This window comes from Branchiostoma floridae, chromosome 15 (assembly GCF_000003815.2).
Source record: "Branchiostoma floridae strain S238N-H82 chromosome 15, Bfl_VNyyK, whole genome shotgun sequence".
NCBI classification, from domain to species: domain Eukaryota; kingdom Metazoa; phylum Chordata; class Leptocardii; order Amphioxiformes; family Branchiostomatidae; genus Branchiostoma; species Branchiostoma floridae.
The window spans coordinates 19,876,781-19,889,945 of record NC_049993.1 but is presented as its reverse complement, the minus strand read 5'-3'; the positions used below and the strand labels follow the sequence as shown (position 1 = coordinate 19,889,945).

General features: G+C 42.1%; 1 protein-coding gene across 1 annotated transcript in view; it reads left to right on the top strand.

Moving 5' to 3' along the window:
- Positions 1 to 4,620: 4,620 nt before the first annotated feature.
- The window catches only part of LOC118431640, a gene marked incomplete in the record, with an annotated part of 47,580 nt that continues 39,035 nt past the window's right edge, over positions 4,621 to 13,165 (top strand). Inside the window, 5 exon segments of the mRNA XM_035842882.1 lie at positions 4,621 to 4,888; positions 5,894 to 5,941; positions 8,748 to 8,908; positions 9,165 to 9,278; positions 10,025 to 10,150. Coding sequence (XP_035698775.1) covers positions 4,636 to 4,888; positions 5,894 to 5,941; positions 8,748 to 8,908; positions 9,165 to 9,278; positions 10,025 to 10,150 — 702 coding nt within the window.

Below are 13,165 nucleotides of genomic sequence, written 5' to 3'. Positions count from 1 at the left end.
ATCGACTAATCATTGTATATCTTGTAATCTTATCAATGTGATTAATGATATAAGTGATGATTAATGATTAATGACATGTTTAATAAACCACATTTAAAGATACCAAATCCGCTCCGAACCTACTCTCCAAGCAGAGGTTGAGTCTCGTAGATATAGTAGTATTTTTCCGACTACTACTATATCTACGCGACTCAACCTCTGCTTGGAGAGTACTCCGAACCAGTCTGACCATCCCGGGAGCGAAGCAGGGTTGTAGCCAGCCAGAAATCATTTTCCGTCCCTTCGATTTTGAATGGCTTTGGCACAGCGTACCTAGGTGGTCCGGGAGCATGCTCCTAAGGAAAATTTTGAGATCTAGACCCTATGAAAAGCTGTTCCCTGCATTTGAGGGTTAAATTTTGCGTACGGAATGGGCAAATTTTTTCCCCTCCCCAGCTGCAAAAATTCATCAAAGGACAGAAGGACGATTGCTGTCTACAACCCTGGTCCAAAGTCCGGCCGTCCACGCTGTCCAGCCGGGGACAGGCACGAACAAAGGTTATCTCCCTACATTCCTACCAAACCACAGGGCGACCAGGAGGACGATTCGCCTCATCATATCGCCAAACGGCAGCTTCTATGCATGAGGTTATTTCAGAATCGTGAAAAAAATATTTCATTTGTCAAGTCCAAGGACACTGCGCTTCGTGTCAGTAGATTGTGGATAACATGTTTCTTGTCGTTGGTCTATGCAATGATGTACATTTTGTATATGTCATGCTGTGGTATTTATGTTACATACTAGTATATGTTTATAATTGTAGATGACAATTTGTTCTGTTTTGACTTGAGTTTAGGGTTCTTGATTCACTATGCTGGGATGGGAGTCAGTAAAGGTGACGACACCTGTTTTCTCACCCATCCACAAAATCGACGCCGGATATCAAATCACTTTTTTTCGCTTTATTTGCGCATGCGACACCTTTCTGCATCCTGTTTTTTTTTTTCTAGCGAGTTGTTTTCCCCTTTCGTCGATTTTCCAGATGAATCAGAGCACAAAGGTCATCTTTTTAATCATTTAATCATTCCTATCAAACTCAGAGTGACCGGAAGTACGCTAACCTTTTTACCAAATCGCCATGTCATTTTGTGCTGAATTAGAAAATGAGCAAATGTAATGTTTAATTACATTTCCGTTACACGTCAATAAAGATTAGACATCCAGGTTATGATATTCGCTACTGGATGCGATTTTAGAATCTGATTCTTCCACAATCATATCTAGTTGCTTTTGTAACTATTATTTGGCATATATTTCAGTTCTGTGTGACTGTCCTTTTTTCCATATGCGTGTTCAATTTAGTATATCTCAGTGAAATTACGGCTGTGTTATTTTTTGTCAAATTGTTGCTAGCATGTTAAAAAAAAGCTCAGACGAAAAGCAATTTCAGGCAATATGTCTGGCATATACCGAACAGTCGGAAGGCTAAGCAAATGGTGCGACTTACGCGGACATTTATGATAAACAGATCGAATTTGAATGATTGGTTTATTATCTTTTTTTGCCTTAACGTGCATAGTTCAAATATTCTTGACTTTAAAAATGATTTCATGAGGAATTCAAAATGTCTTAAATATTTCTACAAACCGACCTTAAAGTGAGTAGTGTAAAGCTGTAGCTGCTTCCCTGTGACCTCCTGAACTTTAACACAGCGTTTGTCCCTCCTTGTTTGCTTGTTTATTTGTTTGTTTAGCTGATAAAATTGCCACATCTAGCCAAGGGTCATAGCCCCTGATGACGGTTCTAGACGTGCCCCACGCGGTGCTGAAGGGGCAAAGTTTGGCCACCTGTCAGAGTTACCTGTCACACCTGTTCTCTCTAAGCAGAGTGTTTATAAAACATTTTATGCGTTTTCATCGGGCTTTCTATTTTGTACCGTTTTCTTTATGTCCCGCAAGCCCAATAAAAACGTGTAAAAAACACACCCGGAGCCTAACCTCTGCTTAGAGAGCATCGCACTGGCAACAAGCGTGCCAGATATTTTTTGTAATTGAAAATATATTAACAAAGACATGGACATATTGGCGCGGCACTCAAGTATCATTACTTATAATCACAGTGCCACAAAAAAAGCTACGTAAGATTAGACAAGCACAAACTTAAGCAGATTTCATAAATAAACGTAATGATTGAACTTATGTAGGTAAAAAATGAATTGCACAATAATATCAATACATATTTGAATATAGATATCGTCGTGACATATGTGCTGTTGAGCATCTACACACGTAACGTAAGTTACACATTTTCTACATGTAGCTAGAAATCATTTTTGTAATCCGCATATTCCTTTTTTTCGCGATCGTTTACGCATTTCTTTCTAGAAACAGGAAATCTATTAAAACTTTGACTACCATTAGCTGAAGTTGGGTAATCAGGTTCATTACTAATGCCACACTAGCCGCAATCATATAAGGACACTTTGTGATAGGATTGACACATTGTACAATATTACTGACGGGTCAAAGATCGCGGACTTGTATCGCCAACCTTTCGGCTCCATTGCGTCATTGTGCACTGGGTGTATGTAAGGGCAGTTTCGTAAGAATGAATGAATGAGTTAGTGAATGAACGAGTAAGCGAATGAATGAGTGAGTGAATGAATGAATGAATTGATGAATGAACTTACGGAAGACCATGTTTATGCCCCTTCGGGCACTGACAACTAGTTAATGCAGAAGACGTAGAGTTCAATATAGACATGTATATAATGTTCGTCATGCTAGGTTGAGCTTACAGGTGAGTTAGAACGAGTAAAATGGTTTTAGCTAAGGCAAACTTTCAAAAGTTTTCTTAGACAACTGACAATATTTCATCGATTTGAAAAAGAGCCATATGTGGCAAGAGCAAAACGCGTCCACATTCTATATACGAGGGGCGTGCAATAAGAAATGCCCCTGACCCATTCCTCATAGCAGGAGATTAATGAAACTTGGCACAGTTATTAGTCTTTCTCTTCATAGGAAGCACCCAGAGTTATGCATTTCTCCCATCATTTGATGCAGCTCTGGATACCGTTTTTGTAGGACACCCCAGGTTAGTCCTCCAACAGATGCCTCATCAATGGCAGAAGAGGGACGACCGAGTCTGGGAGCTGTTTCCACAGACTTCCGACCATGTTTGAATTCAGGATGCCAGCGTTTTAGAAGACCATATGATGGGGCATCATCACCATAAGTTTCTTTCATTTCATCAAACGTCTCCTTTGGTGTGCGTCCTTTCAAATACAAAAACCGGATCACTGAGCGACACTCAACTGGCTCCATTTCACACCTGGTCCATTTCACACCTGACTCAGTTCAAACACCAGTAAATCAGAAACCACAATTAGTTCAGAACTGCTTTTTGCAACATAACACAAGAAGATATGAATCATTACACATACAACATTTCATCTAGATCAAACAACTGGAAGTGGGTCAGGGGCATTTCTTATTGCACGCCCCTCGTAGTACATTCTATAACTCGGCATACTCTTTACACCTTGTATGTTCTGAGAACTCTACACAACAAAGTTGACCTACTTAACAATTCTTCTGTGAATCAAAAGTCATTCTCACTTAATCATTTTCCGAAACGCCGTGTTGCAGTTTCATTCTGCATCGAAGTTTCTCCTCGTTGCGCAATACATGTTTTTTTGTTTCCAATTTTAAGAAGCGAATCATTGTTTGCACCTAAAGCAAACATTTCTTTCTTATCTTGTCTTACGAAAGAACAGGTGACATAATCATATCTAGAGCATGCACGCATACTCATACTCACAAACAGAATGTTAGCATGCACGCATACTCATACTCACAAACAGAATGTTAGCATGCACGCACACTCATACTCACAAACAGAATGTTAGCATGCACGCATACTCATACTCACAAACAGAATGTTAGCATGCACGCACACTCATACTCACAAACAGAATGTTAGCATGCACGCATACTCATACTCACAAACAGAATGTTAGCATGCACGCATACTCATACTCACAAACAGAATGTTAGCATGCACGCACACTCATACTCACAAACAGAATGTTAGCATGCACGCACACTCATACTCACAAACAGAATGTTAGCATGCACGCATACTCATACTCACAAACAGAATGTTAGCATGCACGCATACTCATACTCACAAACAGAATGTTAGCATGCACGCACACTCATACTCACAAACAGAATGTTAGTCATGTCAGCGACTTTCCTTTACGTAAAAGAACCCAACACATCTATCGGGAGGAGTAAGGGTGACCCATGTTCTTTGCCAAAAACGTAGCGAGTCGTATCGAAACCTTGTGTACTAGTTGGGGATGACTGTGTTACCCTTTTACTGTTGATAATTCATTGTGTCCTCTCTGCATGGACAGAAAGAAAGAATATTACTCTCCAAGCAGATGTTCCGTCGTCTTTTAGGAAGTGTTTTAGGATCTTCTCGGCGTTTTTATCGGGCTATCTATTTTGTGTTGTCTTCTTGATGTATTCCAGTTTGACAAAAAACAACAGCCAAAGCCGAACCTCTGCTTGGAGAGTAAATAATCTTCACATTTTCCCGCCTAAAATCCCCCGTCCTTACCCGTGACGTAACGCACGGCTCAGCCAATGAGGAGCCGGGATGAGGCTGGTCCTCAGGACGAGATCGGCTGTCAGCAGAATGTCCGTCCCCGCCGACCAATCAGCGCGCTCCGACTTTGGTCCCGGGTTGTTTACCAGCCGGGTATAAAAACCACCATTGGAGACGGGTCCATCATTCGGTGGAGACTCAGAATCGCAAGGACGCCCGAACGGAGTATAGCTCGAACAATGGAGCTTAGAACCGTTGTCCTATTTGCCCTGGTGGCCGGAGGTTTCTCCGGTAAGTGACTTTGTTCTTTTATTTTCGTGATCGTACTTTTTATTCAGTGGTAGGAACTGCTTGTGAAGAGAGAGGGTAGCGCGCGCCCGCATTGTAAGACCTCGGGGGACGTAAACTTCCTGCCCTGAAAACAAAGTTGCTCTCTCCCCGTGAAAAAACACAGTAAGATTCAGGCAAAGCAAATCTTGAGTTGCAGCCTACGAAAGGAGATATTTCTAGCCATGTTTACGGTAGGATAGGAGCGCGCCAGTAGTCGTCTCGGCCTGGCCTGTTTTCAATCTGGGTACCTGATACCACCCTGTCAGCTGTTTGTGACAAAGGCCACTTAAATACCTTGGACTCTGACCCAACCACTAGAAGTAATCCGCACGCAAACTACAGACATAATTCGGAACAATGCAGATTTTTTTAGAGGTTTATATTCCCGTCTTGAGTGAAGCGTTCTAAGACGTTTGGGTCGTAGAAGAAGCGTTATCTTGAGGCGTTATCGCTTGCGTGAGTCCCGGGCAAACAATTGAGGCTTCGGACTTGTTGTTTGTCACGGGAAAAACTGATGACGGAGCGAAGTTGGCTCGCGCCGAGCTAGCGAGGTCTCGCAGCAGGGGAGGGTTCCTTTTAGGGGAACAATACTTCCCACATGATGGATCATTAAGCCATGCAATGGGATCAATCTAAAAACGGCCATGAAAAACAGAAGGGTGTTACCTTAAAAAAGAACCACAAGCCTTTGTGTGTTAGAGTTTTCTGCTGTTGCGTAACGCCTTGTGTGCCACAAAGCCCTGGGGCGAAAACAACTAGGAAAAAAACAACCCATCAGTTTTGTCAAACTTTTGGCAGGGTTCGCGTCCGACGAAAAAGGCAACAACATACAGCACGGCCGTAATTGTTACATACACGATGTCGCAATCGGTAATAAAACTTGCTGATGTTTTAGTGTATCAGTTCAGGGCAAATATTGAGTCATTGATGTAACAACTTGTTCCTGTTTTTGTTGTTTTGTTACAGTGCCCCTCTCGTCCGTCACAGACGACCAGTGCTCAAGACACTGTACAGGTACGTCTTATAACTTTATCATGTAACGTTTTATTCAGTACTTTAAACACGCACACATGGGAAACGTTTAAACCACGGATACATCGTTCCTGGCTTGTAGCGTCAGGAATGTTTCTGCGTTCAGAGTCCGTTTCTGAGATTTTAAAGTGCGGAGCCTCAAATGTTGACACATCGGTAACAAGTAAACTCGGGGGGCAAGGTACAGGGAGATAACGGTGGTCACTTTTTATCTATCTTTTTGTGACGTCTCATGTTTACTTTGTCGCTAGTTGTGCTGATAGTGGCTACATAATGATAGAAGTTTTCAAGTCCATACTTCGTGATTTTATAGAGGTAATTTTAACACTGTAGGAAGCAATTGTTGATAGAGAGTCTCCCTTGGGGGAACGAAATTGTTTAATTGCGCACCGCGGAGGTGCTACGGGGAGGTAAACAGGCCCGGACAATAGGAGGTGACCGCCGCAAATTTGGAGAGCAAAGTCCCCGATGCCGCGTCTCGGCTACCGTCCAAAACCCGCCCGTGCGGAACGGAGTGTCGGGTAGACAATGGGAGGGGGAGCATATGGTCGCCTGGTGTAATCTTCAAGTTATCTACAAGTAGATGTAAGGGCCTGGGCAATTCTCAGTTCTTACGCGTCCTTTTTACTACATTTGATGGTTCATCTTTGTGGTACTGCAAGTTTGTAACGTTTTGACTAAGCCTGCAAAATTTTGCAACAACGTGTAGAAAGAACTGGATGGTTATTCACATCTGCTTGGATTTAAGTCTTGAACCTATTGTTATGCGTTTGTGTCGTCTTCTTATTCTTCTGTCTTTGTACTATATTATGAATGTCTTTCAATTGGATATTGAAATGAAAACAGTCATAAAAGATGTAAAAAAACAGACGAACAAAATCTGTGCAACCGTTTTGATAGAAGATGGATACGGGTTATGCACTGCGGGTTATGCATAAAGTTTTCTGAGCGTGTCTTCCCCTTGAAAATGGCGACTGGCCAGAAAAGTGATGCAATACCTCGGGGGGAACCTGGGAGCGAATTTGCCTAACTGGTTGGTCTAGTCTGCGGACGGTGTTTGTCAGAAATTCGGGGATATTGTCTCCGGTTTTCCTTGTCGCAGTACTGAATCTCTGTGTAGATAGAAGATCTTTGGTTTGTTCGCTCCTTTTGTATATAAGCGTCTTTCTTCATTCACTGGGCGCCTCGCCATGGTTATATAAAAAAGAGACCCAAGACATGCTAAAACTTAGAAGCCACCACAAATAAGACATACACAATTCGCTATGACTATCTGGTCTTAGCTTGAAAAATATGGCTTTGATTTTAATGCTCCAGGTGGTGCTCTTAAACCTTACCCAATGTCGACCTGTTGACTAGATAAAATTGCTTATCGTTACACAAAGAACAACTTTGTAACGGGAAACAAGACCTTTGTACATAATAATAAGGACAAAGGAACTATCAGCTGTACAAAATGTCTATGGACGAGTTCTAGATGCTTTTTTGAATAGCTCTCCAGTGCGACGTGGGTGATCGACTAATCTCGGCTTGTTATAGCTATAGTTTGAGGTTTGTGAGCTTGAAAAATACTTGTTTGATTTGAATGGAAGAAAAAAGGAATTGCCCAGTTGTCTTTGCCCAAATTCGACCTTTTCTGCTGACGAGGCAAAATCGCTTATTGTTACAGACACAAAGAACAATTCCGTAACGGAAAACAAGACCTGTATACAAAATAAGGACAAAGGACTTGTCAGCTGTACAAAACGCGTCATGGACGAGTTCTAGATGGTTTTTGAATAAATTTCAGTTCTTCAGTTCGACCTGGGTGATCGACTAATCTCGGCTTGTGTCGACAGCCTGTAGAAATAAAGCAAACGTCGCCATTGTGATTCTTGATGGGGATTTACGGATTTAGAGAGATAACACACAGAAGGGCGGATTACGTTAGGGAAACCTGAGAACTTGTTTTCGCCAATCGCACACTCGACCAAATCCGACCATAAATTTGTATGGATATCATGTACCATGGATCGATTTACTTGGTCTTTAGACAGTAATCTTACGTCTCATTCCCTGTATCTCCTGAACTATTGACAACTCGGCTTTGCCAGCATTCTTGAATTTAACGTAATGCGTTGTCGGATTTTCCGAATTTAACGCAAAAGCATTGTCGGGACCCCCCCCCCCCCCCCATGCAGACACTTGAGAACTTGTTTTCGTCACCAATTCAAAAAGCACCAAAATTCATAGAACGTCTTTGCCCCTAATCTCCAAGCAGATGGGGAGTTTGATACTATACATAACGCACCGTGGATCTGGTTCGAGATTATTTGCCCCTATGTATCTGTATTATGTACGAGTACCATGTATCATGGATCATTTCATCTTACTAAACTCAGGCTTTACAATCTTGTCAGGAAGAATACGAAGCAAGAGGACAATGGCTTTTCAATGCTGTTTCTTGGCTTTGTTTAAATGTCCTTTGTTTTAACAGCTGGGCCCGCACTTGTTGCGTCATCTTTTCTTGCCCATTGTGGGCGCTTGTACTGTACTTTACATAAAAACCGCTAGATGTCTCTTAGTACTTTTTTGGCGACGCCTTAAAGGTGGAGCCTGAAGACAATATATAAGATTGCATTCAAAATTTTCTTCCAATTCATACACAAAGACTTTTGCAGGATTTATACAGTGTTTTAGAGACATGTCTTTTGTTCGGATGAAATAGAAAGAGACTCTTTTCATAAAACAATAACAACTGTTTATTTTGTTTATTCACATTGTTTGTTGTTGTTGTTGTTGTTTACAGAAAGCAACGTTCTCGACTACAGAATAGGCCGCACATACAGGTACAGATATGATGCAAAGACAACGACACAGCTGGTCGGAAGCAGTGACGAAACTTCCGGTTTGGAAATCGCCGCCACAGTTGACCTGGAAGTGCTCTCCAAGTGCGAGCTCGTCCTCAGGGTACGTCAATCAATCTCGTTCCAAGTCTCAAATCTGTTCATTCCGTTCATAGTCAAAACTTGATAATTTGACCTTTACCTATTTTTGTTTTACAAAAAACTCAATGTTACAAGTATCCACATCCTAGTTCATTTAAGCCGAAAAGAATATTCTAAAAATGAATCAGCAGTGAAACTGTTAAAAATTCCACTTTTTACACACGTTTCTAAGAGTGACCTTGCCCCAGCTGACCTTGTGTTGCGCCCCCCTCCCACAGCTCAGTGACGTGGATCTGAAGGAAGCTTCTCGCCAGGCTCTAATGGTGACGTCCTCCAACAAGAGGGAGTTCCAGAGAGCGCTGGAGAGACATCCTCTCCGCTTCTCCTTCCAGGTAAGGAACATATTCTCTCAAAAACATCACCATCTTCCCTCTCCTTCTTATCCTCTTTCTTTCTTTCTCTCTTTCTCTCTCTCTCTCTCTCTCTCTCTCTCTCTCTCTCTCTCTCTCTCTCTCTCTCTCTCTCTCTTCTCTCTCTCTCCTTGCTCTAACGCCGTCCCTCTCTTTTCATCTCCGATTCTCTTTCTAGGTAAGGGACGTATCGTCTCAAAAACATCCCGATTTTCCCTCCACCCTCCATCTCTCTCTCTCTCTCTCTCTCTTCATCTCCCCCTCTCCTGATCTCCATCTTTCCTGCTTATCCTCCCTATCTCATCATGATCTCCCTCTTAATGATAGAGCCTTAACCTTTCTCTCTTCACATTATCCTCCCTCCTCATCTCTCTTTCCCCACTTCTTCCACCTCCCTTAGTCCGTCCATTTCTTTGCTCTACTTTCCAAGAGGGATTCGACGAACGTAGTAGGATATCCTCGTTATAGTCTGTAAACAGTCTAGAATCAAACTGAAGGTACATAGACTTTTCACAGGTCAACAATCAAAACGCGTGTTTGGTGGTTGTTGTTTTAATGACGAACATAAGCTGTTGTAATTGTTATCTTGATATCGACGACATGTGAGCACTCTCCCTTGTAATGTATTACACAATTCAGCCCATGGGCTTTCACGTTTTACAAATAAATCTTTCTCATTTCTCATTATCAGTAAAATAATTCTTGCAATCTCATTATGTTGTATTTAGGATGGCGTTATCCCTGAGATCTGCCCGTCTGCCGAAGATGAGACCTGGGTGGTCAACATCAAGCGGGGAGTGCTGTCTGCCCTGCAGAACTCTTTCCTCAGCCAGAGGCGCACCGACATGGAGGAGGTTTGTTTGTTTGTTTGTTTGTTTGTTTGTTTAGCTGTTTGTTTATTTGTGTGTTTGTGAGGGTTGATAGTGAACCTCAAGCGGGGAGAGATGTCTGCCATGCAGACCTCTTTCCTCAGCCAGAAGTGCACCGACGTGGAGGAGGTCGCATTTTTACTGTTTGTTGTTTACTTGTTTGTTTGTGTGAGTGGATAGTTAATATCAATGGGACGGAAGTTTTATGTGATATACGTTTAATATACGTTTCTCAATACACAAAGTTTCTCTAAGTCTCTAACGTTAGCAACACACACCGAAATAGCCATGCACTATCAGACTTTGGCCTTCCTCATGGAAAATGACCCACATTTTGGGACATAGCGCTAGCAGTCAGTCAGAGTTCAACTCTGGTAGACTGAAGACTGCCAAACTTGTCAAACTCTGTGGTTTTCTGGTCAAATCGTTTTTGGTTCAGACATCCCTAACAGTGTCCTTAAGCAGTATGCGGTATATCCTTGACCTCATGTAACTTTTATGTGCGGAAAGACAAAGACAAAAGAACAATTGCTTCCAGATTGCGCAATCACAGTACCAAACTGAGATTGCTCATCTGACCTTTTGCCAACTCCGGTCCATCAACTGACCACACGGCAGATAGTGTCCTTGGCGACAGCACACAAGGTCGGCAAACAAAGGTGGCGGACGGTAGAAAAAAACGTGTTCGGGCACATTTGTCCCAGATGGCCTTTGAGGTTAGCTTATCCAATCAGATGATTGTAACCATGGCTACGGTAGAATGGCATTGTCCGCGTGGGGGACAGCCTGACGTGTTCCGAGGAACGTCTGTTCTAATTAGTGAGGATGACCTTTGTAGTGATTGGATGGAGTAACCTTTGCTTCACTTTAATTAAGGCAAGATTTTCCGTAACTAATGTTGCGGTGACTTTGCCCAATGATTTGAATACTGCACGGTTTAAGTCGCTCTGAATCTAAACTTTCAAAAGAGACATTGGAAAAGTTTGTAGCTCTTTTGTCTTTGCTTTTAGTATTATCATACACTTACCCTAATGTTGTGTATAAACGTTCGATCCCAGAATTCCTTTTTAAAAAGTTTTACCCTTAATTTTCCGCTACTACTTGTGAGATGTTTTTTTTCTTAAGTCCCTCCAAAATTTTCCGAATTTTATAAGTAGCTATTTTTCTAGTTAACCATTTGTATAACATTGTGTGGACATAACCAGCGAACTTTGGCTGCTGCAAAAAGACTTAGTCATCAAAAACCGACGCCTAGCCGAACAAATACTCACAGTATCGATCGTCAGGTTTGCTGTCCAAACCTCAAATCCTTTTAATCATCAGAATTGGAACAAATAAGTAAGTTATCGATGACTACGTTGTTTGCTACTCACACATTCGGGTGGTTGGTCATCATTTTTGCCCTGACAACAGAGGAATTTCGGTCAGCGAAAACGCCACACAGAAGTGTTAGCAAGTTTTTATCTGCTTGACAAAAGGACAAAGGTTAAGACAAGAACCTTTATCTTCCCTCAAAGAAAACGCCGATAAGAAAAGGTGATTATAAAATGGACCCTTGTAGAGTCAGTAAAAACGTACAATCTCAACAACTCGTTAAACGTTTTCCACTGGTCAATTATGCTCAAATTAAGCATACAACGACGAAAGAAACCTAAGACAAATCGTTAAGACGTAAGATTGCAATGTCTTGGGCTGCAAAGATTGGCAAACAAACCTTAGCTCAGAAGCTTTGAGAGATCGATTTTCTGTCAGCTGTGTATGACACGTGGCTGTAACAAGGCAGGGTTAGGGTCGGGCTAGGCACGTGTGAAGCTCTCACGTTGCATTGGTTATAAACCACTAGACCACAAAGCAGATATGTAGCTTAAGCCCGGTCCTTTTGGTCGACGTCAATCAAGGTAGACGTCACGCAGAAAAGGTTGCCACTCAAAAGGCATACACAGAACAATCGAGAAGAAGAAGAAAAAAAAAATGATTAACTTTACCTTGAAAATGAAGCGTCAATTTCTTCTACGAATTCATTTATGACAACGAGTCGTCAGAGACCCTGAACCTAAAACAAGAGTGGAGAAGAAGATAAAGATTTAGCTCCTTGTGAGATGAGACTGTTGAGCTTACCTGGTCTTTCTTTCATGACAATGTATTCTCCAATGTTGAAGTAGATTAACATAAGAGGTGTCGCACATGGGAAGGCCTCACGTTGCATGGGTTATAAACCACCAGACCGTTGGCCACCAAGCAGATATACGGTAGCTTAAGCCCGGTTTGAAGCGTTCTTTTAGTCGTTCGAAAGGTCAGTTAAATGATGGTGTCACAAATCAAAGTTTACCACTTGAAAGACATACAAAACAATCAAAAGAAATCTAACTTTTGATTGAGAACAAAGCGCCGATTTCTTCCACAAACTCACTTATGATTATAAACAAGTCGCCCTGAGACCCTGAACCTGGAAAGAAGATAGATTACACTCGTTGTGAGATAAGACTGATGAGCTTATATGGTCTTTCTTTCATGACAATGTATTCTCCAATGTAGAGGTAGATTACAGTAGTAACTTCATACCTTTGATACTCTCCAAGCAGAGGTTCAGCTCCGACATTTTTTACGTATTGTTAGGCGCCTTTTGTCGGGGTTTCTATTTTGTACCGTTTTCTATCATGTCCGCGCCCAAACCATGATAGAAAACGGGAAACGGTACAAAATAGAAACCCCGACAAAAACGTCTCAAAATACGTCCAAAACAGCCAGAGCCGAACCTCTGCTTAGTCTGTATTCACACCTCGTCTATGTGCGCGCGCTGTGGTTGCAACATTGTCACATGCCAGTGTCCATCAAAAAAATTTTGATTTTCCTCGTCAGATAGGTAGTCTCCAAGCAGACCCTACGGTGCCTTGGAAACAATATCAAAGCTGGCAAAGGAGGTATAGCCGGCCAAAGGGAGATAGCCGGCTAAGGGAGTGCAAACGGGCACCTGGTGCCTTGCCAGCTTTGATACTATTT